Source organism: Meleagris gallopavo, chromosome 3 (assembly GCF_905368555.1).
Source record: "Meleagris gallopavo chromosome 3, MGAL_WU_HG_1.1, whole genome shotgun sequence".
Classification (NCBI taxonomy): Eukaryota; Metazoa; Chordata; class Aves; order Galliformes; family Phasianidae; genus Meleagris; species Meleagris gallopavo.
Window position 1 is genome coordinate 73,834,392 of NC_139406.1, and position 27,520 is coordinate 73,861,911.

At 41.1% G+C, this 27,520-nt stretch overlaps 1 protein-coding gene across 1 annotated transcript; it reads right to left on the reverse strand.

Annotated features, from left to right (window-relative positions):
• Positions 1–1,911: 1,911 nt before the first annotated feature.
• Positions 1,912–27,362, reverse strand: SNX31 (sorting nexin 31). Its single transcript, XM_085219977.1, is given in 14 exon segments — positions 1,912–2,046; positions 3,477–3,572; positions 4,085–4,312; positions 4,801–4,869; positions 5,417–5,485; positions 7,561–7,642; positions 8,723–8,729; positions 9,277–9,314; positions 9,316–9,362; positions 11,821–11,931; positions 19,059–19,102; positions 19,105–19,122; positions 20,144–20,258; positions 27,273–27,362. Coding segments are annotated over 14 exon segments (1,116 nt in total). The 3' UTR covers positions 1,912–1,944.
• Between the last annotated feature and the right edge of the window lie 158 nt (positions 27,363–27,520).

A 27,520-nucleotide genomic window follows, 5' to 3' on the forward strand; every position in this document is an offset into this window, starting at 1 on the left:
CTAAGGCCCTTGCACTGGAGTCTTCATATTATTAGTAAGCAGGCTAACTATCCTCGTGCTGAATATATCTGCAGCTTATTGTTGTTCTGGGAGAATGTAAAACAAACATCCTGAAGCACCCTGCTAAAAAGCATCCATCACGAGGCTGCTGTAAGTTCAGAGCATCCATTCAATATTTGGTTTCACTTCCCTAATATCTTAAAGTTTTTTTACTCCCTACCTTTCTTTTTCAAGGCTTCCAAAAGGTGTAACAGCAGAATTGCCCAGATACAGACATTCCATAGCACATCCTACACTACTTGCATGTTCTGCCCGTTGCATACAAATTGAATCATTTTTATCTTGATTCAACAGATTGTTCTTGGTTTTCCTGCTAAATCCTATGGCCACATTAGATTACCTATTTGAACAAGAATTCACAGCATTTCTTATGAGTCAGCAGAAAATACTTGGATGTTTTCACAGTCTTTGGACAGCACTCAGTAAATTTCAACCACCTCAGAAGAAGGACTTGTAAAGAGACTCTCAGGGATACTAATGGAAAAATTACAAAGACTCAAACAATTTTTTTTTTCCCTTCATATGAAAATGTGCAAGGATACATTTTTCAAGCATATTGCAGAGACAGAGGAACAGGAATGGGAAGCCTTAAGAACCTTAATATTGCTAAGTTAACTAGGTATGGTTTAAGTTTTAATATGAATTGTCTAATAACACAACATGGTGCGTGAAAACCTAAACCTGTTTAAACCTGCTGTATAAAATGAAGCATAGCATACCATACCATCACTGCTTCACACAACACCACGCCTTCACTTGCTTTAACAAACAACTACATTCTAATCATCAACTGTTAATTTCTTACTTTACTTAGTTTTATTGAATAGCCAGACACTGCTCTGGTAAGACAAAGCTGATGAGCTCGGTAGTTTTATATTTTTATGTTGCCCTTTCCAAGACTGCTCTCCTCACAAAAATGCAGCAGGAGCACTCACAGTCCATCTTGCTCCAAGAGCTAACAGTCAAGGAGGCATTTTACAGTATGTCTAAGACAGAACATTTACCTCAAACCCAGTGCTGCACAACTTACTTTTTGCTTCATTTGCAGCATCTCAACTTGTCCTGCAGTGAAGCCACCAAAGCACATCCCTCAGATGCACAAGACTAATTGGGAAATGTTGTCTCCCTTATTATCATTTGCAACTTGTTTGTGAATACTGAAGGCCACACCTAACCCACAAAATAATTTCCAGCTCTAAGAGTAAAGAGCACTTCCGAGAAAAGGGCAAGAAAACTCACCACACACATTAGTTGGCCAGCTTATGAAAGGGTTGTTAGAGATCAGCATCTTGCTGCTTACTGTACATTTTCTAAATATATATTAAGATGTACTTTATTTCTGAATGTGGATTAAATTTTGGTTTTCTCTTTTAGAATTATTTCCTCCTTGGCCAATTATATTCTGTAAGAGAGATATTTCTTTTATTTGCTTTACATTATTCCCTTTCCATTTATGAATTAGAAAAATCAACTTTTTCTTTTTTTTTTTCTGCTATTTAGCTATTCAGGAACTATTAGCTATGGATACCGATTAGAATCATAGAATCACTCAGGTTGGAAAAGACCTTAAAGACTATCACGTCCAACCATGACCTAACCATACTACCCTAACTCTAACAACCCTTCACTAAATCATGTCCCTGAGCACCGCATCCAAATGGTTTTTAAACACATCCAGGGATGGTGACAACGACTTCCCTGGGGAGCCTATTCCACTGCTTTAACAACCCTTTCTGTAAAGAATGTGTTTCCTAATATCCAACCTAAACTTACCCTGCACAACTTGAGGCCATTTCCCCTCGTTCTGTCACCTGTCACCAGTGAGCAGAGATCAACCCTGCTCTCGCTGTAAGCGGTATTGGAAGAGAGCAATAAGGTCTCCCCTCAGCCTCCTTTTCCCCAGACCGAACAGCCCAGTTCCTTCAGTCCCTCCCCATAGGGCATATTCTCCAAGTCCTTCACAAGCCTTGTTGCCCTTCTTTGGACCTGCAACCAATTACAAAGTTCTTGATTTGATTGATTGAAAGATTACCACCAATGCAGCTTGATATTACATCTTTTATATGTATAGGTACGTAGCAAATTTTGCAAATAGATACAAGTCCCAAACTAATGGAAAAAGTGAACATGTAGACAAACCTAATACTGAATCCAAGTGCTGTAAATTACAACGGCTGCATGTGGATATACACACATGATCAAGCCATGTATTTTGGCTTTCTATAAACAAAGGTTTCATTCAGAAACATTTGCAAAAAGCAAGTAAAATGAAGGAAGTTGTCACCAAACCGAAACTAAAAGAAAATTTTTATTCAGATGTTTTTTTACCTTTCTCTTCCCCCAAAATTCAAATTGATCTCTTTTTCCTACCCAAAGACTTTCCCATTAAACTCATTTGGAGTCTTTCTTTTCATTAGAAAAACGCAGACAAATAAAAATCTCTAGCAATACAAACAATGTAGAGACAATTTCTTACTAACCTGTTTCTGTTGGATGCTGAATTTTTTGTATTTTCATGGATTCAGGCCTCTCAGCCTCCTAAATAGATTCAGAAGTTTAACTTACAGTGAGCTTAAATGCTCCACAGGTTCTCAAAATATGCTGAGCAAATCAGCATTCAGTTAAATCCAATAGAAACAAAGCAAGAAATTGTATTTAGCCTTTTCTCATAATTTTGTTGATAATTATAGCTACCCAAGTAGTATCAACATCTGAATATTAAATGAACATTCACCTTCCTAATTACTGAACTTCCATTACAAATAAGCATAAACAGAGAAGATCAATACTTTTCCAAAAGTGATTGTTCTTTTCTTCTACTTTGCTTATAGTTTAAAGCTGTGAAATAACATGTTGTTCTTTGCCTCACTGATCAGCATGGTTCTAGGAGATCACTGTTTTCTTTCCTTTTTTTCTCTCATATATTTCAGAGAGCAAACATTCAAAGTCTTCGGATGTCACAGGCTTAAAGAAAGACCTTATTAATGCTAGGGATTAAAAAAATAGCAACTATCTATATACATTTAGATTCTCAGCCCACACAAAGCCTACTCAAAAGACTACAGAAATATTTTAGCTATAAATCAGATTTTAACAACAGGATTTGTTGTGGAGGATAAGAGCCTTTGGCCTTAGATGTGCCCAGCCAGCTAATGAATCTGCTGGATACTGAGTCCAGTAAGTAAATGGTACATCCATGCTCCTTCCCAAGCTCACTGATGAGTGTTAGTCATTTCTCTTGCCATAGAAAATAAAGAAACTCAGATATGTTTCTTTAGGTAACAGTCCCTAGGCTAACCTGCTTGAAAGCATATCTGTTGCACTTGGCTGGAGATGGACTAATCACTTTTGAAGATCCCCTATGGCTATAAATTACATTTTACTCTGATTCTTTCCTGAAAGCAGGAAGAACTAACCTGTTTTGTGGACAAAACTATCCACTCCCATGTGCTTGAATCATTGTAACTCTGGAGCGTTGTCTTCGCCATCCTTTGTAGCACCCTGAAAAAACACTGTAGAGAAGATACAGCATAAAGGCAATCAGTCAAATCAGAATTAGCCCATCAGGTTCATTTTGTACAGTATATAAGTAAAGCAGTTGAAGATCTGTATCAGAAAAATTCTCCTGGTGAAGAGAAGTAAGTGAGAGGGAGGAAGGGGAGGCCCTTGCAAGGGTATAATGGTTAGAGCAGTTCTTTTGCTGCCACACAAAATGTTCTGCCAACTCCCACTTCAGCAGGAATGGACAGGGGTAGGAAAAGTGTGATAAGGAACACCAGTGAAGGAAAAAGACAAAATAAGCCTAGATTTCATTATTTTACCTTTTTTTTTTTTTTTAATTGCTATAAAGGTCACCAAGGAAATTTGTTCCAAGATAGATCTGGAGGGAATTATGGGCAGATGGAAGTGAACTGAAATGTAATCTCCCCTTTCCCCAGATTTGCCATTGCCTGATAGCTTTAGTTTTCTTTCAGAAAGAGCAATTTCAGAAACAAACTCAGTGAAGTACTTACGAGAGAAGAACCTGCCAGCTTCTCAAGGTGTTAATTTCAAAACTGACGTCTGTGGTTTGGTTAGCAGGCAATTTTATGCAGTGGTTAATCTCATTATTGCCAACATGGATGTCAGCTGAGCAGTCTACTGCTGGATGGCCACAAACACAAGAATAGAGCCGTACGTATCCGCTCCAATATTGCCATGCTTGATTCAGACCATAGAACAACAAATCTTGGCTTAGAAAGGTGAGGGTTTTTATTTATTTATTTGGACCTGGATATGTTGAGCTGGGTCTTTTGAATGCTTATCAGCCATGGTGAGGGGAAGAAAGAAAACTAGTCAGTAGATAATACTGTGAATGACTATCCCAGCAATTTGAATTTCATTTTCATTTCCTAAACTTATGCCAAACCAGAACATCTAGTTCTGAGGAGGAAGGCTATACTTCACAGACAAAATTCTTGCTAACCCTTGGGATCCAAGTTATTCCTTTGGGATATTTTAAAATGATAGTAGAGATAGGAACCTCCTTTTCTATTTGGTAGATCAATATCTAACCAGGAAATGGGAGACCTGGGCCTGCAGCTCAAAAACCAGTCCACAAAAGTGTGCTGTGTTTTCAGTCACAACCACTGGCATAATTGCTTCAAAAAACACTCTTTTCATCTGTTTATATTGTTTATAACATACCATATTATATTTTTAATATACCATTTTACCTTTTCTTTGTTTGTATGTTTTTTGTGGAAACTCAAGGTCTTGCATCTGCCCTTCTGCTGGTTTAATCTAATTACTTTTTACATCCTGGACTGCCTGAAAAGATTTTTATATAATATATACATATATATAAATCACAGAAATAGTCAGTGTATTAGCAAATATATTCCTTTTCACATGCACAAGAAAAGACATACGAAAACAGCTTTTTCCCCCAAGCCCCTGCTTTGATTCTGGGACTAATTTTGCTCTACGCTGTTCTTTCCTCCTGCATTAATAGTTCCCAAAGCTACTACAACCTTACGTACCTACAGCTCAGAATTCAAGTGTTGTAATATAACAGAAGACTGCTTACATACAGAGACTTGAAAATAAATTGGATGCCCAAATATATCCTTTTTGCATATTATTTTTCCATGCACAGAAAAGAAGTGAGATATTGAGTTTTCTAAAAAAAATAAATAAAATAAAAATAAATCAGTAGCTATACCCCCACTTAGAAAACAGCGACAAAAAGTGAAAAAAGCTCTTTATAAACATATTTGATATTAATGTAATCACACCAAACATTTCAAGAACTTTATAGAGGAAGAAATTTGTGCAGAATTTAGGTTTCAAAATTCTGAAGGCCTTTCAGTTTTACCTGCATGTATAGCAAATCCACTGAAGCTCTACGATCTATCAGCAGCATATTGAGAGTAGGATCCATACATTTTTTCCATGACAAGGGGGAAAAGATAGTAATGCTAAAATATGAAGATAGGTTTCTAAATGTAGCTCTTTGATTTTTCAGCTGAATAAGATGGGAGCACCGCCCAGGAAGTTCCTATTATTTACTAAGATCATTAGAAAACAAACAAAACAACAACATGAAAAGCAACAAAAGAGTTCTGCCTTTCAAATGTGCACTTTATTCATTCTTTACATGTTGTAGTTGAATGGAAAAACTGAAGTCCAGGCAGCCAACCTCTCCACTTTGATTTTGGGAGTACCAAACCCAATAATCAGTTTAAAATTTTCCTCCTCCTTTAGCTCAAACAAGTCACTTTGGATCGTTTCATATCACTTCGGACATAAGGAAAAAGTCTTTTACAGTGAGAGTGGTGAGGCACTGCAACAGGTTGCCCTGTGATGTGGTGGATGCCCCCATCCCTGCAAACTTTCAAGGTGAGGCTGGATCAGGCCCTAGGCAACCTGATCTAGCTGTGGTGTCCCTGTTCATTGTAGAGGAGTTGGACTAGGTGACCATTAAATATCCCTTCCAACTCTAAGGGTTCTATGATTCTATGATTCTAAGTCAGAGCTTATCCATATAAAAGTTGGTAAGACTCTTAGAGCATCTACTACCACTGCTATCATGATAATATACAAGAGCTAACCTTGATCCAACTCTGGTATCAACTACAGCATAAGTGCAGCAGCTGATCAAGCTCAGCATAACAGCAAAGCAAGTTAAATAGTCAGTTATCTGTGCATCAACATCTAGCTTGGGACATCTTAGCAGAAGCAGCTAATGTCAGTACAAACAAATTACTGTGGGCTCCATGGCTGGCACTGCTGTAGTACTCTCATCGGACAGACAATACAGCTCCAACAGCACACAAACATCCCAGGATTGCTGTTTGTTTTCTGTTTGTGCTTTGAAGCTGTGTTAGATGGAGAAGTATCCACTCACTCACCTTGCCATAGCTAAGAATCACATAATGTTTTCACTAGTTTGCTAAGTTCTCTATATTATAAGGAAAAAGAAACAGATGACTTTGGGAAGGCCATGTTCTCACCTAGTAGATTTAAATGAGACGAGATATAAGCACCGAAAAAACAGCTTTCTTCGTATCTTAAGACCAAGTAACCTTGCTCACTGCCACCAAAAGGCATGGTTCTGTTTTTTCATCTCTACTCCTAACCTTAGTCCTTGTTCTACACATTCATCTGATGCAGACAATTCAACTCTTTTAGCCTGCTAAAAGCTATTAGCTTTTTTCTTTTTCTTTGTAGAGAGGAGTAAAACAAACCACAACCACAGCAATGAGCCATTGAAGTGGCTCAGCTAAACTAACAGCACCCTCAGGGCACTGCCTGACAAGCAGAACTTTGGCACCAGACTCCCTGTCCCCAGGGTTTATGCACACCCACAAGTCTGCTCAACTCTGCTGTGCAGCAAGTGAGGCTGGGGAGCCAGCCCGGAATGAAGACAGCCCAGCAAATCCAAAAAGAATTGGTCAACAACTTATTTTTAGCTTCAGTTACCTCCCCAGTCCAGTTCATTGTGTCTGCCCTCACAGTTCTGTCAGCACAACCGAGGAGACCAAGGTGTGAGGAAATGAAAGCAGAAGATGCTCAAGTTATTGCCTCAGCTATTTTGCTTATTTCTATATAGATCATACTAAAAGCAAGTAATATCTGCCCATATTGAGCTGCAGTTCGCAGTTTGGAATTCAAAATTCCCTTTTTATATTGTTTTGTATGTGTATTCCCATTTGTGGTCACCGCATCATGCAGGTATAAAAATTAGGACTGAAGCAGCCACAAAAACATCTCTCATAGACTGAAAGAGAATGATGAGAGAATATATAGCTTGCTGCAGTAAAGGATGCTTCAGGAATACTGTAGTGATAAAATTTAAAAGATGCAGAATCACAGCCAGCAGCGAATTGCAATGACAAATAGGACTCAAAGATGACAAGTTGCTCAGACTAAAAGACTTTGTAACTAAGTTATTCAAAGGATTTTTCCTCCAACGCTGTTGTCATGGATCTTGCTAGTTTCTCTTAAGCTTCTTGCTCACCACTTTCTGATTCCAAGCTTACAGTGCAGCTCCTTCATGCCCTGAATACTCATGTAAGGAAGTTGAGTTCTGCCAATTTTTGTTTCCATCAGTGAAATGTAGTGTAACATCCCAGCTCTTTTCATATTTCAGTGAGAGATAAAGTGCTGATTAGCAGTGTACTTTTGGAGAAGAACTTCACAGACAAATTCTGGGAGTAAAACAAGGTGACGGGTTAATTATGTTCCTCACTTCTGAGCCTAAATGTAAATAGCTCTATTACTGACAGAGTATATCTATCCCTTCACTTATGCTCTTACAGAATATCCTTCCCTCAAAACAAAACTAAGGCAGGATAGATAGTTCTGCATTTAAAATATCTATGGATGTAAACCTCCAAGACCAGTACTTCTCTTGAATGGAAGACCAGACAACAGTACTCTAGCTGATAAACAGGAAAGAAAGCATGCAACTTTTCAGTAGTCACTGCTTTGCTGGGCACTTTTCTCCACTCATCGTGTCGAAAGCCCAACAATGGAAACATATGTAAATATCACAGTTCAGCAGAATACAAACATGACTTCTAACAAGTAAGTAATGTCTTGGCAGTGGACCATGAGTTCGTTCATTTGGACTTGATGTGCTTGTGAAGAATATCAAAGATGCGTAAAAACATAAACAATTTAAAGTACTTTCTATTTTCATGTGTATCTAATCATATCGGAATCCAAAGGAAAAAGAAAACCATCTCTGTTTTTACTAGAGCAGCATACAGAATGTGTTATACAGGATGCATTTGAGACTGGGACAGCCAGGGATTGTGTGCACTCAGCAAGACCTTTCGTAGGCAAAGAGAGGGGAATGATACATAAAACAAGCACAGACAGTAATCTTCCTGCCCCACTGACTAAGCCTGAGTTTAATGCTGGGCCTTCATCTCAAAAATGTTCAGAGGAGTATTAACAACTATATGTAGATGAGAAGACTGAACAGAAAGCTGAGTGGCCTGTCAAGGTGACAGGGTGGCTGCAGTGCCCAACTTCACTCCAGTCAACAGCAGAGACAACGTTCACTTCCCTGGTTTGGCCACAGCCTATATAAATACCACGCCCGGTTCCAGCCTCATCCACATGGGGAAAAAGGATATCAGAGACCAATGAGAGCACAAAAGACTCTTCACATTTTACTACTAAAGCAACTCACAGCCTCAATTTACGGCTTGTTCAACGGAGCTGTGTTTGATTTTACTTTTCTGTCAGTTAAGAAACAAGGCCTGTCATGGTATAGAGGAAAATAAGCCACAGATAGTGGCTTATTTATTTATCTATAAATATAACAAAAGTTTATTGTCCTATTATTAAACTCAACATGTGATCTGTGAATTACAAAGTGTTTTGTATAGGTAAAGCATCTGATTAAATACCTACAGAGGAGATATACCTAGCAGCTCCTGCATGGTAAGGTTGCTATGTGTCTTGTAAAAGGAGAGGGGGCATGACATTCATATGTGAAAGTTTTGCCCCATCATCACAGCTGTCTATACTGCCATACTTTGCTCTCTGCTTCCACCCCTTCCCAGCCAGTAGCAGCTGAGCTTTATGGGGAACAGCCTTGAGGGGCTTTATCTGATAGGATGGGTCTTTCACCCCAAACAAGCTCATGCTCTATTTGGAGTCTGCAGGAGCAGCCAACAAAGAAACAAGGGATGGGTAAGTCAAGTACCTTCAACAGTTTACCAGACAGAGCTCCATCATCACGATCTCGAATGAAAAATGAGGTATTTTATTAATTCTTTAGGTAACCTCATCATGCATGGTGTAACCTTAAAAAACAAAGGAAGTCAGAAGGTTAGCTATCCACTAGCACAAATAAGAAAGAAATGTATCTATTAATATAACTTATTTTTAAACCTTTCCCTTATGTTACATAATGTAACAAAACAGAAAATATTTTCTACTCTGATATACACTTAAGTATACTTTAATGCAAGACATCTGCCATATTACTCTGGATCTTTACTATTAAATCCTCAAATCTTGTTGTACAGTAAGCACTGTAATCTTCAAGCTAATAACATTACTCATGAGCACCACAAATACATATTTCTGAATATTTGTGTACTTTTTAAGCTGTTCGAGTCTTAATCCACTTCTGTGAAGTATCTAAAAGTCCTACTCCTTTTACTGAAAGCAGCAGACTTTCAGGGTTCTACAATTCTGTCATGGATGTGGATGTATGGAGCTTGATGTGGCCTCTCTGCATCTCTTTTGAAAGAGAGCAAAAGTGGCACCAACAAAAATGCACAAGTGAACTGCTGCACTGTGGCATGGTGGAGACAGAAGAGTCAAGCAGAGGTGAGCTGGATCAGATTGGGGCAGTTGTCTTGTTTTGTTTAAGATTTTGGGAAAAAAAAATAAGAACCTAAAAACAACCACCAAAACATGAATTAAAGCAGTCATACCCTAAAATATCACTACACTATGAGAGCATCCCATTTCTGCAGTGGCCATAACCTCCTGATCTCACAGAGAAGCTGGACACTCTTTTGTCTGAACACAAGGTGGAGATTCAGGATTTCAGACTTCTTCCATAAGATACAAGTCCTGAAGTATTTCCAGCTCTGTGTCACAGTGAAAGCACTGTAAATTCACTCCATGGCTCAGAAGGGTTTTCCCCATCTGTACCAGACACACTGCTGTCTGTAGCAAAAAGGAGACATCACATAAATAGAGGTTGAGAAGAATTGCTTCAAGTTGAAATTAAGAATCATATTCTTGAAATTTTCCTTATACTTGTTAATGTCAGGGCTGTACTGGAGAAGGCAGCAGAGCACAAAAATCTCTTGCCTCACACTCATCAGGTACAATGAGAAGAAAGTTTTAGAAGTTCAAACACAAAAACAAGAGTGGATTGTCAGTTGCACCATCCTGTCTACGTCCATGCTAACAAGCACCCACAAATTACTTGAAAATGGCCACGAAGCTTCAACATACTACCCTTTAGTTGCATTTAGATGAACCAGGTAGCATTTATCAGAAATGTCAGACGTATAAGATTCAGCAGGACTCTGATTTTTTATTTCTTGTTCAAGGCACAGGCCTATGTTGGCCTGAACACGAAGAAGTTCAGGAGTGACAGTTGCAAAATCTACTCCCACTTCAGAAAGACAGTAAATGTCCTTCTGCACACCTACAATGAGGTAACCTGCAGTAACTCAAAAAGCCCTGCTTTTAAGACTACAAATAAATGGTGCCAGCAATATTTCAAATGTCATCATTTCTTTAAAATGCCATAAACAAGTTAAATATGTACAAAAGCAATATGCAAAGCAACATACAGTGCCATCACCTGACTTTAACATTACCTGGATCCACTGCAAAACTAACAAAGTTATCAAGCCCAAGCTATCAGTACTTTTCAGTTCATGCCAACAAATGATTTTGTAACTCAAGATCCCTATGCAAATTCCTGATAGGAAATGTCTCCTTATTTCTTCCATCCTATCACCAACTTTCTGCCTCCCCACATTAGAATTCCCAACTCCCACCAACAGGTTGTCCAACTCACTGTGACTCTGGAAAGATGCTGCATGCTCCTTCTTCTCTCCAGGAAGAAACCCCAGCTGAAGTTTTCCAGCACAAGCCAGTCTGTTGTGTCAACAATACTTGGTTGCTGCTGGCTTCAAAATTTAACTAGCAATTGTTTATGATATGGATCACAACAGCTGATATCCCAGAGGCACAGTGCTAGCAATGTGCCAGTATTGCAAAGGAAGTCCCACAGTTTCACAGTAAGCACCAAGGAACACAAAACAAGTAAAGAAGAAGTATGCAGCAGTAAAACAAGATTTAGTAGTTGCGCAGTAACCTTTAACAACAGTGTGCTGCTTAAGATTTATGCCAAGTCTGAGCCATCATTTTTTACTACTCACATGAACTATGCCAAAACAAAACGGATTTTATTTTAAGAATGTGATCCCAAAAGAAAAAATATATATTTTCTGATTCTATCATAAATGAAGGAAATCTGAATTTGACAGTCAACACCATAGAAGTAGAGAGAACGTAATGTTAGGAAGAGATGATTATCAACAAGCATAATAAGCAATGCTCACCTACAAAATCATCAACACCCTCAGCACAACAAATCCCTCAGATAACAGAGTGTATACTTCCATTTCCTCCAATAGGGAGTTTTATTCTTTCCTAACTGAAATGATCCCCATTTTTGCCAAATTCTCACAAGTGGAAAACTTCAACACAATTCTAGAAGCCCTTTACTTGTAGTATTCTTTCTGCAGAGTCCAATGTCTGGATATCATGTGTAATACTGCTGCCATCAGCAAGGTAACTAACCAAAAAAGCTCTCTGGGTTGGGATCTTAAGCGTTGCCTTTTAGGTAAAAGCAGAACATTGTTTCATTGCTTCCCATGTTAACAAATAAGATAATGATGCTCCATTTCCCTAATTATTCCAGTAAAATAAATGGTTAAAATAATTGTTTACTAAATAACAAATTACTAAAACTATTGTTAAAATTTGAAGATGACAGGAAAACAAAGAATAGCAATGTTGGGACTCACGACACAAGAAGTACATGTTGGACATGTTGTACAAGAAGTAGCTGTTGGAGCAGGTCCAGAGGAGGGCCATGAAGATGATCAGAGGGCAGGAGCACCTCTCCTACGAGAACAGGCTGAGAGCTGGGGCTCTTCTGCCTGGAGAAGAGGAGGCTGCGGGGGACTTTATAGCGGCCTTCCAGTACCTGAAGGGGGCCTACAGGAAGGCTGGGGAGGGACTTTTTATAAGGGTATGTAGCAAAAGGACAAGGGGAAATGGTTTTAAACTGGAAGAGGGCAGATTTAGACTAGATACTAGGAAGAAATTCTTTACTGTAAGAGTGGTGAGACACTGGAACAGGTTGCTCACTGAGATTGTGGATGCCCTCTCCCTGGAAGTACTCAAGACCAGACTGGATGGGGCTGTGAGCAATCTGGTCCAGAGGGAGGTGTTCCTGCTATAGCAGGAGGTTGGAACTAGATGATCTTAAATGTTCCTTCCAACCCAAACCATTCTATGATTCAGTGATGATTCTAAGGCCTTCTAGTCCAACTTCTTTTCTTAATTCATCTGTTCTTTGTTTCCTATAGTATCTCTTAGGTCATCATCATACTGCACTGTCTCTGCACTACCTGGTTCCCTCTGTTTCATGGCCATGGAACACAGAGGCTTGCCCAGCATTGTCCTAGACTGCCTGCGTGGGAACTTGTCCACTAGAGAAGCCAGTGATAGGCTGCAGTCTTAACCTTATTCTGATGTCTGCATCCCATATTTGTTTCACATACATTTGTATCACTTGTGAAATGTTTCATACCAAAATACATGCACCAAAGGCATTTGTCTGTTTAAAGAGAGTAATTAATTTTGTGGGAAAGCACAGGAGATTACCCCTTTTGTATCGCCATAAAAACAAAGCGATCCTCCTTTAAGAGGAAAGAAGAGGCCTGTCTCCTGGGTAAGAAGGAAGTTAGTTTGGTGATATATGTTAAACCTGAGTGGGCTCTCGGGAAGACTTCAGACAGGCCATTACAAGCAGCCCCTCCCCAGCTTTCCTGTAGGCCCTCTTCAGGTCCTGGAAGGCCGCTAGATGGTATCCCCAGAGCCTTCTCTTCTTCAAGATCCTTTTCAAAATTCCTCCAGCTCTCACAGCCTGGGTACAGGCCATCTTGTCCACAGGGGCAGCTCTGGTTCTCAGGCACAGAAGTGATTCTACCTGTCAGCTACTCCCACTCCCACCTTACACCATCCCACATGCCACCTCACTGCCCCGCAGTGAGAAGGGGCAGGAGAAGGACTCTATCCAAACCTACAGTTACTTCTGAGCAGCTGGAGTTCTCCAAGAACATCATGCAGTACATCAGTAGGGAGATTATTATGAGGATCTATGATAAATGTTTTATTAGAGAATGGTCTCATTAAGTATTACTCTGTTTGACACACTAGTGGTTTCCACAGTCTTCCTTTAAAACTGCTTTAGATTCTTATACCTGACTCCATACTGAACTATGGACACAGATTCATTTCATGGTCTTATAGATAAGAAAGCAGGGAATTTGTTCTAACTTTAGATAACATTTTCTGAACATAGCCATAGCACAGCAAACAAAAAATAAGAATTATCTTCAGCTGATAGGTTTGGGGATCTTCCCCCCCTTTATCAAATGCCTTTATCAGAGAAGACAAAACTGGCCATGCCAGTGACTGCACACATTGTTCGGTGTTACAAATATTTGTGTTTAGCCCATTATCAGCAAAGTATTGTTAAGGCAAAAAAAAAAAAAAAAAAAAAAAAAAAAAAAATCACTTCCAGAAAAACAAAAGGAGGAAACAGTGCAATCTGTAAGGTAGGAGAAGTTAGTATTAAATGAAGACGGACAAATATAGACACGTCCCTAAAACAACATTGGAATCCAGAATAAGTGTAACACATATACAAAGGACAGAGTGCTTATCAGCGACAGTGGCAATCCACTTACTGAGTGCACATGGCACTAAAGCCATTCCAAACCAGTCAGAAAAATACTTTTGAAAGAAATTGCAGCACCGAATCAAAAAGGTTGAAATCTCCTTGCAGACTATTTTAGGAAAAGCAGTGGAGTTATTGTTCCTACCTCCCTAAACCAGGTAGCAGTATCTACAAAAATAGAAATTGTATTTTGGCAACAGTACATATCCAGAATACTCTTCATATTTGCTATACTTGGGTCCAGAAATTCAGGAAGCATGCCACGTAGTGAGAAATGCACACCTTCTTGCACTGCTTTACGCTGCTTATTTGAATCTTCCCTCACTGCTGCCGGCATTGTGGTAAAATCTCCTGAGAAATCTGGAGGTGCTGCCTATCCCCCACTTGCCAACCCCAGCAGCTGGAGCACAGTTCTGTCCCTGGTGTAATACAGAAAAAGTTGGCTGGGGACTTTCTCTGGCTTAGAGGGGAAAAAAATGCCTATTTTATAATTTCCCCAAGAGGAAAAAACAAACAAACATATGAAGCCCAATATTTTTCCTCCTAGTTTTCTCATTAGAAAGCTTAACACGAGGTGATTTTCTTTAACAGAAGTCAGCACTAAGCCAAACACTCTGCGGGGTCTCAGGGGGTTTGTTGTTCAACACGGAGGTTCCTTATTGCAATATCTTTGAAAATATCAGCAGGTTAGGGGACTGAACTGAATCTTAATACTGAAACAAAAATGTCTTTGAATTAAAACTCTTTAGATCTTTTGATGCTAGAAACATACAACAGAAGCTGTAAAGCACAGGAACTTCCCCCACAAAATCCAGATTTCTGACCAGCTGTACTTTTGCAATAGAAGTTTGAAGAATAGAAGAATCTAAGTAAGAATACAGCCTGGTTTGCTAAGAAATGTTTTTTTTTTTAGAGCAGTGCTGAGAGCAAAGATACTCAGCCTGACTTCTATTTGTGTGCTTACCCAAACACATGAGTTACTGCAGATGAGTACAAAGGAATACCCTGCACCTGTGCGTTCCTCCAGCGGTGGACAAACATAAGAGCATCGCAATTGCTCAGGGAAACTGAAGCTGCATGGCCAGAGGCAGGGACTCTGTCCAAGAAAAAGCAGCCTGTGACCCAAACAGTTTTGGCTCGTGATAACACTTGCAGAATTCTGTGTTACATTTTACCTTCATTCTCAGCCGCACACACGCTTTATCTCCCCCAGGTGCACAATCCCTGGCCCCATGCTTTCGCCAGGAAGGATAAACGCCTGACGCCTGACGTCTGAGTCTCTGATAGAGGACCACAAAGGAGTGCTGCTTCGCCTGTTATCAGGCATTGCTTGGTCATATTTGCTCAAGCACTCAGAAACTTTCCATCTGTCTTTTTGGCAACACCTGAATACTTTTGTTCCTGATACACACTGCTGCTTACCAGCTACACAGACTGGGAGAGGATGGACTCCTAGACCACTGGCTCCAAAACTCCACTGCTGCAAGGAAGGATGGCTCAATTTTATCTATACACTTGTAACAGCTGGCAGCCCTTGCAGCCACATCCTAGATATGTCACATTAGTCTTGTTTGCCTAGTACAGAGATAGACCATGCTCCCTAATAATTTTCAAGGATACAGATGATCTGCATTACAATCAGACCGATAGGGATGTATATACCTGCTCATACCATCTTTATCCTGGTGAAAAAAGCAGGAGGTAAAACAGCCACAAAGGCCTCATCCAGTTAACGTTACTGGCTGCCTGTCAGGCTAGTGCCATTTATCATTAGCGGCAGGAGGCTGTGGTGTATGTAGTGAATCTGTATGTTCACTGGCCAAGCTTGCAGAGCTCAGGAGAGGCAAAGGGTAAGTTATGAGTCTGATTGTTTAACTGGACTACAGGACAGTGTTGGTAAATATTTCAGCCATGTCTGTTTCCAGCAAAGCATGCACTGTGCCAAGCAGCTTCCATGAGCATCGGGAGCCTGCTATCCCCTGATGGTGCCCTACGGGAGATCAGGTTGCTGGAAAACAGCCAGAGCACACCTACCATAAGGATCTATGCAAAAAGTGAAGGCAGTGCTGGGCAAAGATGAAAGAATCTGCAAGTCCTAGCAGACAACTCTGTTTCTCACTATGGGAGTGAATGGAGAAAATGAAAAAAGCCAGCAATACAGTTTTTAGACAAGAAGTCTAGCAATCTCATTCACCTCTGGTCTCCCATCTTATTCTATCAAAACCAAAGCCTTCTGTCATAAAGTCTGTGCTGATTGTGACAGATCTGAATAGTTGTATCCATGAGTACACATGAACAGCTGTGGTGGCACATCACCTGGCAGCTGCTCATACAAGCATGCACTGACTCGTTTCTAATAGGACTGTGGCACCACTGCCAGCCTACGTTGCTGACGGGAAGAAAGTGTGCTCTTGCATCATGTCAGTGATGCTTTATTATTGAATCATTCATTAGCCTCTTGCAGTGTAGCAAAGAGCAAGTGTGAGGGAGTCACCTGGCTTTAATGCTGTGTAGCTGTAACACTGAAACTCTCATTATGCTTTCACTCCTCAGGAATGTGTAGGATAGTAAGTGCTGCCCACATATGCCAGAAATGGAGAAAGAAGGAACAGCACAGAAGTGTTTTGAGGGTGAACTTCACTGTGTCTTTCAAACCTGTTAGAGAAATTTTGTCACTCTGCCATAAAACATTTCACAAGCCACTTAATATATCGGGGGATCCTGGAACACACACAATGAAGCCAGCTCATTGAGCGAGATTCCTTAATAGCCAAAATGAATATTTATTCAATCACCTGCTGCACCAATTAAAGGCAGCCTGCTCAGCTAATGACAGTGAATGCACTCGGGTCTTCCACACAGCTATTTGATCTCTCTCAGGAATTTATTCTTTGCCATAATGAAAAAAGACACAAAGCACTTCTGCTATTTTTTGTTATGAAGCAGAAATCTGTGCAAGCGCAACCATTATAAGCTGAAGTTGTAAGCTAAAAAAACTGGAGAACTACTGTCTTTGCCAAGCAGGAAGCTTAAACGTGTATGGAAATCCATTGTATAGTGGGACAGAAATTTGAGTTAATTTTACAGCTTGGGAACGTGCCGAGTTCACATTAATCTTTAGGGTATAATTCAGTGCCTGCCTTGAACTCTGCTGAATAACTGGCTACTTTGGCACTGCAGTCATCGCTTCCTTTAATAAGAACACGTATACTCACCTAACTCTAAATCAAGTGGGTACTGCCCTTGTACTATTCAAGAGTCACTTCTGTTTACCGAAAGGGTCCGCAGCGAAAAAATACACCGAGATGTACAACCTCGTTTCTGATGGTACATTAAAAGAAATCCACAATACTGTCAAGCCAAAAATCATCTTTAAATGCTGCAAATGTACGTTTTCAAAACTTGTTTCCTGCCAGATCTTTGTCAGAAAAGTCAATTTGTGGTGTCTGAGGGAAAACTGCAAGCATTCCCGCAGTTTCTTTAGCAGACTTGTTATTAGTTTAATCAAGACTAATTAAGACTCAATGGAATTGCTGGGAGTTACCTTTCAGGCAGTAACAGATATTGGACTGGAACTGAAGAGAGCTCTTATCAATAAAGAAATCCTCACTCAGAAAGAGGCTTTTCATCTGCTGTTTCTGCTGTTTTGAGCACTTTAGTACATGTGAATTTAAGGGACCATAAATATAAAGATGCAGTTTGTTTACCAGGTATAAAGGGAAAAGTCTTCTTAGAATTTGTTAGGTCTATTTCTTTACATTTTCTACAGTCTTCCTGAAATCTCCTTCCACACCTCACTCACAGCAAGTGAAGAGGTCTTCAGACACAAAATTTTTATCTTGTCCTTCAAAACTTCCTCTCTTACCAGAGTAACTCACTGAAAATGAAGGTATAGCAGCACACCAGGCACTTCCTAGAAAGCTTCAGCAGCATCCCTTTCCTGAAAGCACTGCTGGAGTCGTGCAGTGCCCATCTGCTCCACCACCAAGCCAACCTCATAAAAACCACAACAGTGCACAGAGATGGGAGAAGGGAACAGCCATGGCACCTTGCAGTGGTCAGGCACAGTAAGAGCTAGCTGGGCTCCAAGCCAACAGAAAGTCCAGGAGCCATGCTAGTCCAGGACAGAGTAGAAGATAAATATCCTATTTCTTCATAGGCTCGTTGCTTTCTGCTCCACACCTTGCTAGCTGAATTCATGACCTATCTGACTGAAGTCTGAGTCCAGGTAGCTCAGATCGAGTTCCCCACCATTTGCAAAATCAGATAAATACCTCTAAAGGTCATTCAGGAGTTACTACTTTGTCTTCTGATTTTACTTTTATAATAACAAAGTTGGGATTACAGCAAGGAGTACATATGCTCACAGAATTTAGTGGTGATTCTCTCTTCTCCCTTTCTCCTGATCTTTTCTTCCAGCTCCCCATCCCTGTCAAAGAATTGTACATGTCATGGGTCAAATTAAAGTGGATTTCAAAAGCCATCCAGGCTGCAACAAGCCAAATACATGCCAGACTGTGCCCATCACTACAGTTACAAGATAAGAGAAGCTGACATTTTCGCAGCAGTCATCAATACACTTATCAGGATAAAGTACTGACACAACGAAAAAGCATTTACAGTTGCAAAATCCAAGAGTGGATGTAATCCTTCTATTGAGCTCTCACAAAGACTTTTCTGGGAACTGTTTAGAGGCGAAAGATCTATCAGATATGCCACAGGACATGAAAACAAAGCAAACAGGTTTTTTTTTTTTTTTTCCATGTGAGAAACAAGTTTGTACATGGACAAAACAACAGTGATCCTTTTTTATTGCCACCTAGGCTTCACAGAGAGCACCCCGCCATCAGCAGTTGCTGCTTTACAAGTAAGTCAGATACGCTAAGAACACAAGGAAAGGAAGATAGCAAAGGAAGCCTTTAACTCAGGAGGTAGGATAACTTTTCCACTCTTCCATGTAAGAAATTATTTGGTTGAAAACCTCAAAACTTACCTGCTGTAGCTTTCAGAAGAATTCTGTGAAGATATCTCTGTTATGATGTTTGTATCCAAAGTAACTGAAAAACATGAGTTAAAGGGGAAAAAGAAGAAACCAGACCTTACCAAAAGAGGATAAATGTGGTCAGTGTTTTAAAAAATGAGATGTGAACGATATGGCAACTGCTTAAACCTTCAGTGCTACCTTACTCGCCCTTCAGTTTCTGCACAGCTAGCTTGACTAGTTCATTGTCAAATCACTGTGAAGCAATGAATAGTGCAAGATATACTCAAGGGAAGGAAAAAAAAAAAAAGTAGAATAAGTTCTTCTCATAGTAAGATTTTAAAGATTAATCTTGAGTTTGCTTTGTGAATCTTGGCACAAACTGTTTGATGCCAGAGACTACAAAATCACTCTAAACTCACCCTCCACCACCACAGTTTTTCCAGGGAATGGGGAAAGTGTTTAGTCAAAATGGTAATTTATATATTGGCTTTTATGCAATTCATGAGATATAAGGCAGGCCCGCAGGATCCCTGCAATGCAACTCAACTCACTACACTTAACATTTAATTTTACCTGTAAACTCTTATCTTGCAATTTTCAGTTCTCACAGTTCTGTCTGGAAGCTCTTGGAGGGAAGAAGTTTACTCATAGCCCAGTTCCACATTACATTTCTACCAGGCCAAGTGCCTGTCTTCTCTTTGCTTCTCCCTTTCTCCTGCTAGCAGCCATGAGTTATCACACCTGAACCCATGCCAACCCTTGTGGCTGTAAAGCAGCAGGCTCACATCACTAATCCAAAAGAAAAGAGAGACCATGGTCTGCCACCGGGAGAACAAGTTGGCTTAAGCTAAGTGTATCCCTTATATTTGGGAAAGCTACATAAAGGCAGTCAGTTAAGAAATAAGAGAAATATAACGTGCTGCTAATTTGGAGCCAGTGAATCACTAGGCAGGACAGGCTTGTAATGCTCATCTCCAGCCTTTTAAGCATATCCTTGCTCATTATAGGGTAAGAGGTAAAGCAGCTGACAGCCCCAGCTGTGGAAACATCCTCCAAAGCTTAAGCCTTGGTCAGATTGTTACAGCCAGGCTTACTGTTCTGCAAGTGCTGTTCCAGCCGAGCCCGTCTCTCATTTGCCATTGACTTGGTCATTGCCAGGTAAAACTTTGTAGGGAAAGCAGGCACAGCACTCCTGAAAAGCCACCTCAGCTGCAAAATAGACAAAGGGACATTCAGCATCAGTGAAGAAGTAGTCATAGTTTCCATAAAATTTTTGATGTTATGACAGAGAGATGCACCAAGCTGGTGCAGATACCCACATGGCACCTCCCTGGTGACCCTCAGGGCCCACAGCAAAGGCAAAGCTACAGCCTTTGCTGGGTGGCCCCAGAAGGCAAACACAAGGCAACCTCTGTTGATGGGTTCTCAATTTTGGTCTTACCACTTTGGAGTTCCCCACTTCAGGTCAGAAAAGTAGCATTGTACTAACCTCATCCACTAGGTCTCATGGACCTCATGGACAAAGACAACATGGTTACAGATGTGTTCTCGTCCCAGTAAGTTTATACAGGATTTCTTTAGCAGAGAACTGCAGATTAAAATCTTAAAAGGCTGGTGACTTCTGGCCCAGAGTTGTGCTATCTCAGAGGCTTTTTACTATTTTGTTAATGAAAGGTTGTATGCTTTATCAGATCATGTAGTATTGTCAAAGAAAAACAACAAAAACAAACCAGAAAGAAAAAAATGGAATTTTTCAGGAACTTTGTAAGCTTGACTCTTCCTCCAGCTATGTCAGCTAGCTAAGAAGTGTATGTCTCTACACAAATCCTATCTCATTTATACAGAGGCCTGAAAGAACTACAAAATCTCAATTACAGTATCTTACTCTAACATGAGATTGTTCTCGTACAGGTTTGGGCAGCAGTCAGTCAGTTGGAAGCATAAAGTCTGCTATGATATTTCCCAGTCTATGGTTTTAAAGGGTCTAGAAAGTTTGCACCAAGCATGATTCTGTTTATTGTATTTTTTTAAATAAGAAGGCACAAAACTCTCCAGGATGCTGGATTTTATTCTGACAATACTGTAGTTGACTAACCTAGTCTGAGCTTTTAATAGTTTGGTCAAGCAAATTATCTCAAGGCAAGGATGAACCATGCTTATTTTCCCAGCGTGCACATTATAAAATACAACAAATGCAGTGAAGTCAGCTGGAAACATTCATTAGCTTCCAGAGCTGATCTCCCCTAAAACACATACACTCTAGTTGGTGCTGTTTCGCTTTCACCTTTTTGCAATAAATACTCCCCTCCTCAGAAGGAAGCATCATCAATTTTTCATTTGGAATGAATCATAGAATAGAATGGATTGGTTTGTAAGGGACCCCAAGGATCACAAAGTTCCAATGCCCCCTGCCACAGGCAGGGCCACCAATCTCCAAATCTGGCACGAGATCAGGCTGCCCAGAGTCCCACCCAACCTGGTCTTGAACATCTCTGGGGATGGAGCAATCACAGCCTCTCTGGGCAGCCTGTGCCAGCGCCTCACCACTCTCTCTGTAAGGAACTTCCCTCTGACATCCAAACTTCTCTGACATCTAAAATTTTTAATTCACCTCCTACTTCACCTGATTCCACAAGTTTGCTTTTTTGGTTCGATCCTGTCTGGATGAGTTATTTCACCCATGACCACACTTCATCATGGTGTGCTGATGCCAGTGTCAGACAGAGCACCTTTAAGAAAACTGCTAACCTGAAAAAACAGAGTAAAATTGTAGGCGTAGAACTATGACATGTGGATTATACACAGAGCAAACAGGGCTCTGGTCATGGTCCAGTTATCAAATTAATTCATAATAATAATAATAAAAAAGATATACTATTCTAAAATTAAAAATGTTTAAATGTATTTCATCAAAAAATGTAGATGTATATATGCAGAAACTGTCCAAGCAATCAAAGGTCCACACATCTGCGCAACACTGTCAGTCCTTCTGAACACATCCTAGCCATTTGCAGAGGATGGCTACGTAGGCCTTGGTTCAGCACGGATGTCTACCTGACGGGGATGACATCTGTCCTGGCAAAGGCAGGCTGGCTCTCCTTCTGGCCTTCCTGCCACTAATATTTAATATGAACACTAATATTTAATAAACTTTCAGACAGAGGGAAAGAAACCTGATTTTCCCATAGCTAGATGCTCTAACTCCTAAAACAAGAGGCCAAAGTGGGGATGGCAAAGCCATCCATGCACAAGGCAAAGCTCCAGATCCACGTGAGGTAAGGGACATAATCCTCAGACAGAACTGAAGCTTTCTGACAACCCACTGCAATGCACTGCTCTCCTCAGTATTTCTGCCTGCATAGCCTAAACCTGCCCTCCTAAGCTGGATTTCTTTGGGGATATCATTCCAGCTTATTCTCGCCTCCTATCTGCCATTTGCTTTGGGTACTCATCTTAGGGCTGTGCCTGCCTTTGGCAATAAAGGATCTGGGGTAAGGGAGCATGGTCCAGATCCAAAGCCTCGTGTGCTCTGCTCTGCTGAACAGTTGCTCCCTTCCTGCAGTCCTTGGGCAAACTGCACTGGGAGACAGCAAGGAGCAGAGTATGGGAATGCTGAACAGAAGCACTTACAGTATGCATTGCAAGAGAGGAGGAGAAAGCATAGTGAGAAAAAAGGGACAGGTAAGGAACTGCATCAGGGGAAAAAAAAATCATAGAATCATAGAATCACAGAATGGCTTGGGTTGGAAGGGACCTCAAGGATAATCAAGCTCCAACACTGCTGCCAGGGGTGTATTATGAGTTAGCATCAGTTGAGGAGAGGAACTCCTGGAGGTGGAATAACAGTGCTTTAGAAATCGCCACGTTGAAAATGAGAGGTGTAAGTAGAGCAGTACATATGGAAGCAAACCCTTCAGAGAAGCACTGGGGAAATACTGTTGGGCATAAGTATGCAAACATCTGTCCACAAAGAAAGCTTATCTGCTTCCATCACAGAACTGTTGCATCCATGAAGCCTTGTGGCAGGAATTGCCTGGAGCATATATCCTGGAGTGTAAGGCTTCATGTACATGCGTATTGTTCCACCTTAACTGAGCATCTCAAGCAAAATGAGCAGAACGGGGCACAGCAGCAGGAATGAAGAAATTAAAAATGAAAACCTGCCAATGTGTTGTGAAGTGCATCACAAGGTAAACCGTTAGCACACAAGATGCAGAGAAGGGGGAGATTTTGCTGAGAGTACCAATGAAGTGAGAACCTCAAGCAAAAAGCAGTAAGCCTTAAAGAAGAAGCAAAGGAAAAAATTGGCGTACTGAAAAACACTATCCAAAATGCTCTGTGAACCAAAACAAAATACCACTGTCAGAGCTCCCATGGGGAAAAGAAACAGAGTAAGGCAAGCATGCTCCAGTGCACACTGCTCCCAGAGGCAGCCCTGCAACCAGCCCAACACCTTCCTGAGGGCCCTCCAGCCATGCCCCCACAGCCACTCACAGGCACACGGGTCTCATGGTGACAGACTGATCCCCACTGCTGGAAAACCTGCTCTGCTGCCAGGAGGTCCCATGGATGCATTTGGGAGGGAAGGGGGCTGGAAAGAGAAGAGCATCCATTGAACCCAGTGCCAGCATGAGTGTTTATCAAGTGGGGCCCTAAAATGGAGTTATGGAGATGAGTTAAGGCTCTTCAGGGGGGATGGCAACATGGAGCAGACTGGTAGGAGAGCTGGTGGAGGCTCACCTGGAGCCAAGATCTGGCAAAGGCTGGGGGAGCTTGGGCCCCCACAGGAGAGCTCAGTGTTACATGCTGTCCTTCCCTGTCTTGACAAAGCCAGAGGGAGAATGGAGGGGAATGGGACGGAGGCTAGTTGGTTAGGAACAAACCAGACAAAGATGTGCAGATTCACCCAGGAACAATCGCCTTCAGCTAGCTGGAACCACAGGGCGGTTCCTACTGCCCACATCTCCTGGTCCATGCTGATGCAACTCAGAATGCTGTGCTTGGTTAACCTGCCTCACCAAAGCCTCACCCCTTGGCCCGGGCAATGCTCGAGCTGCTCCCAGGCTGAGCTCCAGCCTTCTGGGGACATCCCTGGGCTCACCAGTTGCTGTCTGTGGATTTACCCAAGTTGCGCTTCCGGAGACACAGATGAGTTAATCAATATGGATATAACACAGATGAAATCTTATTCCTGTAAACAAACTGTTGCTGAGATGGCCTCACCACAAGGCTCTTTGCAAGAGAGAACAATATCTTTTGGAAAGGCTGACTCATACCATGACCTGAGGAAAACGCATTCCCAGTGGAACAAGGTTTGTACAAATTTTTCAAAGTAGAACAAAATGTGGGAATTCTAGAAAAACAAAACAAAGCAACAAAGAGTAAGTAAAATAACATTTTGTGCAACGTGTTTGATGACTTGTTTTCCTCTTTCATCTCTACAGCCAAACACAACCGGTCTGACAACTTCTGGAGTGCCCACGCAAAGCCCTCTGACAAGCCAGCTCCTGGTGCCACAGGCGCTGCTGGGCCTGGAGGTGGGGCACCCACACCCTGTGAGCTCCAGAACAGCTTTCCACCCCCCTCGTGGGCAAGGCCCCTGCATGCATCCTCACTCACAGGCTGCTTCAGAAAGCCACAACTGCACCTGTGAGGAAAGGTGCCTGTGTGAAGAGTTTGGTGGAAAATATGCGAAGTATCGGCAGAGGAACATCTATGCTCCAGGCCATGGACTGGAGCTTTCCACTTCAGCTGTCATTCTAGGCTGGTGGCCACTTCCCATCTGTACGAATCTGGTTCTTACCTGGAAAACCATGGGAGGGGAAACCAAAGTGGCAAATCTAACAGAGGCAAGGAACAGAATTAAGCAAGCTTCTTCTTGTAGCAGTCAATGCAACACGTTTGGAGCACACTTGATACTGTAACACCTATTTTACCTCATCCACTGACTTCAGGTTTAACCTGGACCACGCACATCGCAAGGTCCTTGTTGATGCAGTGTGACACAACAAACTAACCTGCCCAGGGCAGCATTTTTCATTTCAGAGTGCTCAGATATCACATGGAGTACTTTAAAGGTTGCTCAGGGCTATCAAAAGAGCATCTCCAGGCAGCAATAGCCAGCTGGAACACAACTTGGTTCGGGATGTTTCTTCAGCAGATTACGTGGGGAGCAGGAGACTCTTTGGCACAAAGACATTCTGCTCTTAGTACATAATGTACAACAGGCCCATTATGTTGGCTCAGCTTGTAGTTGTTTGGTTCTTTTTTTCCCCTTAATAATTATATTCAGTTTTAATTCAACAAGTGAGAAAGCTAGGAAATGTTTCAAATTACTTTATTTTCCAAAAATATTCTTTTTTTTTGTTCTTGTTGCCCAACTACTTCAAAGGGCACTGCAACTACATTCACACCTTGTGGTCTTGGCATAGCCAAAAACATTTATTTCAAATTTGTATCCAACTGTTGTATCCTAAGGATTTGTAATGCTGCCAGCTGCATTTCCATTTGGAGACAGGTAATATCTGCCATTATTAACCACATCCTACAGAAAGTAAGGGGGACTAAAAGCCTTCCTTCATAGAAATAGTTCCACTGTATAGACCCACAGTTGCCTAAGTGATGGCAGTTACACGGCTGCTGTGCTGAAGTCTCTGCCTGCCTCATTGAAGAATCATACCTTGGTTGAATATTTTTATTTTTTGTATGCTCTTCTTTCTGTTATACTGAGAAAAACCCGTAAAGAAGCAAGGCAGCAAGTGAGATACAGTCATGACTCAGAAGAAGTAAGCTCCTAAATGCAAATTTGTTCCCATGAGAGTAATGCATAACAAGGATCCCCCAGGCTTCAAGTCTTGACATAAACATGGGCCCACTATACACAGACCCTTTTTGCTAGCACCAGAGTTGCAGATTCTTTCCAAGTTGGCTTGATGGTCTTGAGACTTGGTCAAACACCTCAGCATTTCTGAGCCAGAATTCATAGCTTTCCTATGGCTTTTCAATGCAAAGATGTGATGTGTATCACTTGCAACAATGCTAACTAATTGATACAATAGTACTTAAGGTATGGAATCTCCCTTTGTAAGGAAAGGACAAGTTTATTAAAAAGAAAATGGGAAGGGGGAAAGGGAAACTGTCCAGTTTAGTTCAAAGTCCACTGGTATCATAAAAAGGAAACCAAGATAAGAACAGAGACCTTTTTGAGAGCAGCCTTCAATTTCAGTAAATTCAGCCCAGCGCTGCCCACTGATGTGGCATTTCTAACCTCAAACTGCCTCTCAAGGGCCCATTCTAGATATGGGGAGCTGCCAGAGTTCACTCATGCAGTAACAAGATTTGAACTACTGCAGCAGGGAGTAAAAACATTCCTAGCATTAGTGGAATAAAAATCCCATTTCCTAGACTTCTGTAGGGCATAATGCACGCATCCAAATTACCTCTGCACCAAACCTTGAGATGCACATAAAAACACATTCTGCGTGGGAAAGCTGACAGTGGAATATAGTCCCATTCATTCATTCAAATCACCATTCATTTCAAGAGCAGGCTTTTGGCCACTGTTGAATTCTGAAGTGTTCACTCTGGTCAGAGAACGGAAAATGGGGAAGGAGAGAAATACTGGAGGATTCAGAAAATGAGCTTAGCACTGAGCAGTTGCATGGCTGTAAAGGATCAGTGTAAGCCTCTGACACATGCTATGAGAGAATGTAGCATTAATGACTGCCAATTACACTGTCTTTAACCCAAAGCAACAAGGCTCTACTGCCACTAAATAAATTGATTTTTCTGTATGGTGAATTGTTTAAAATGTAGTAGTGATACTCAAAAGATACACTGATATACTAATGCCATCTCTAAAACAAAGAAATACTTATCAAATAGAAGACTGATTAAATGTCTGATATACGGTGAGAAAGTAATCAGGAGTAGGAAAAAAAAAACCTACAGTAGAACAAACAACAGAAGTTTCATTTCCTTAAGCCTTCACAATAACCCCTGCAGAACTGCCTCATTCTCTATTTCCTTCTATCACAAACATTACCTGGTATTTCAGGCTGGTGCAGATGCTACTGCTTGACACACCCACAAAAGCCTTCTACAAAGCTGGAACAACTTCTCTTTCCCTCCTTTCTCTGTTTCCCCATAAGTTTAAATAACTTGCACATTCTTTAAAATGCAAAAAATAATTCAGCTCCAGCAGACTCAGTGAAAGCCCGTTACCTCAGTTTTTATTTCCCCAGGTAAGAGGCAGGCTCTCAAGTTTCCTTCTAGGGTCCCATACTCCTGGCACAGACTGATCTCTAGGTCCATCTTCTTTCATTTTTACTATGGTGCTAAAAAATTTTAGTTTTTAAAACTCTCTCCAAAGCTTTTACATAACGTCAATAATAAGAACACTAAATTAAGGTTGTACATTCAACCTCTTACCCATTGACACATCTTGCTTAAACTGCCTCCATTATTTTGGA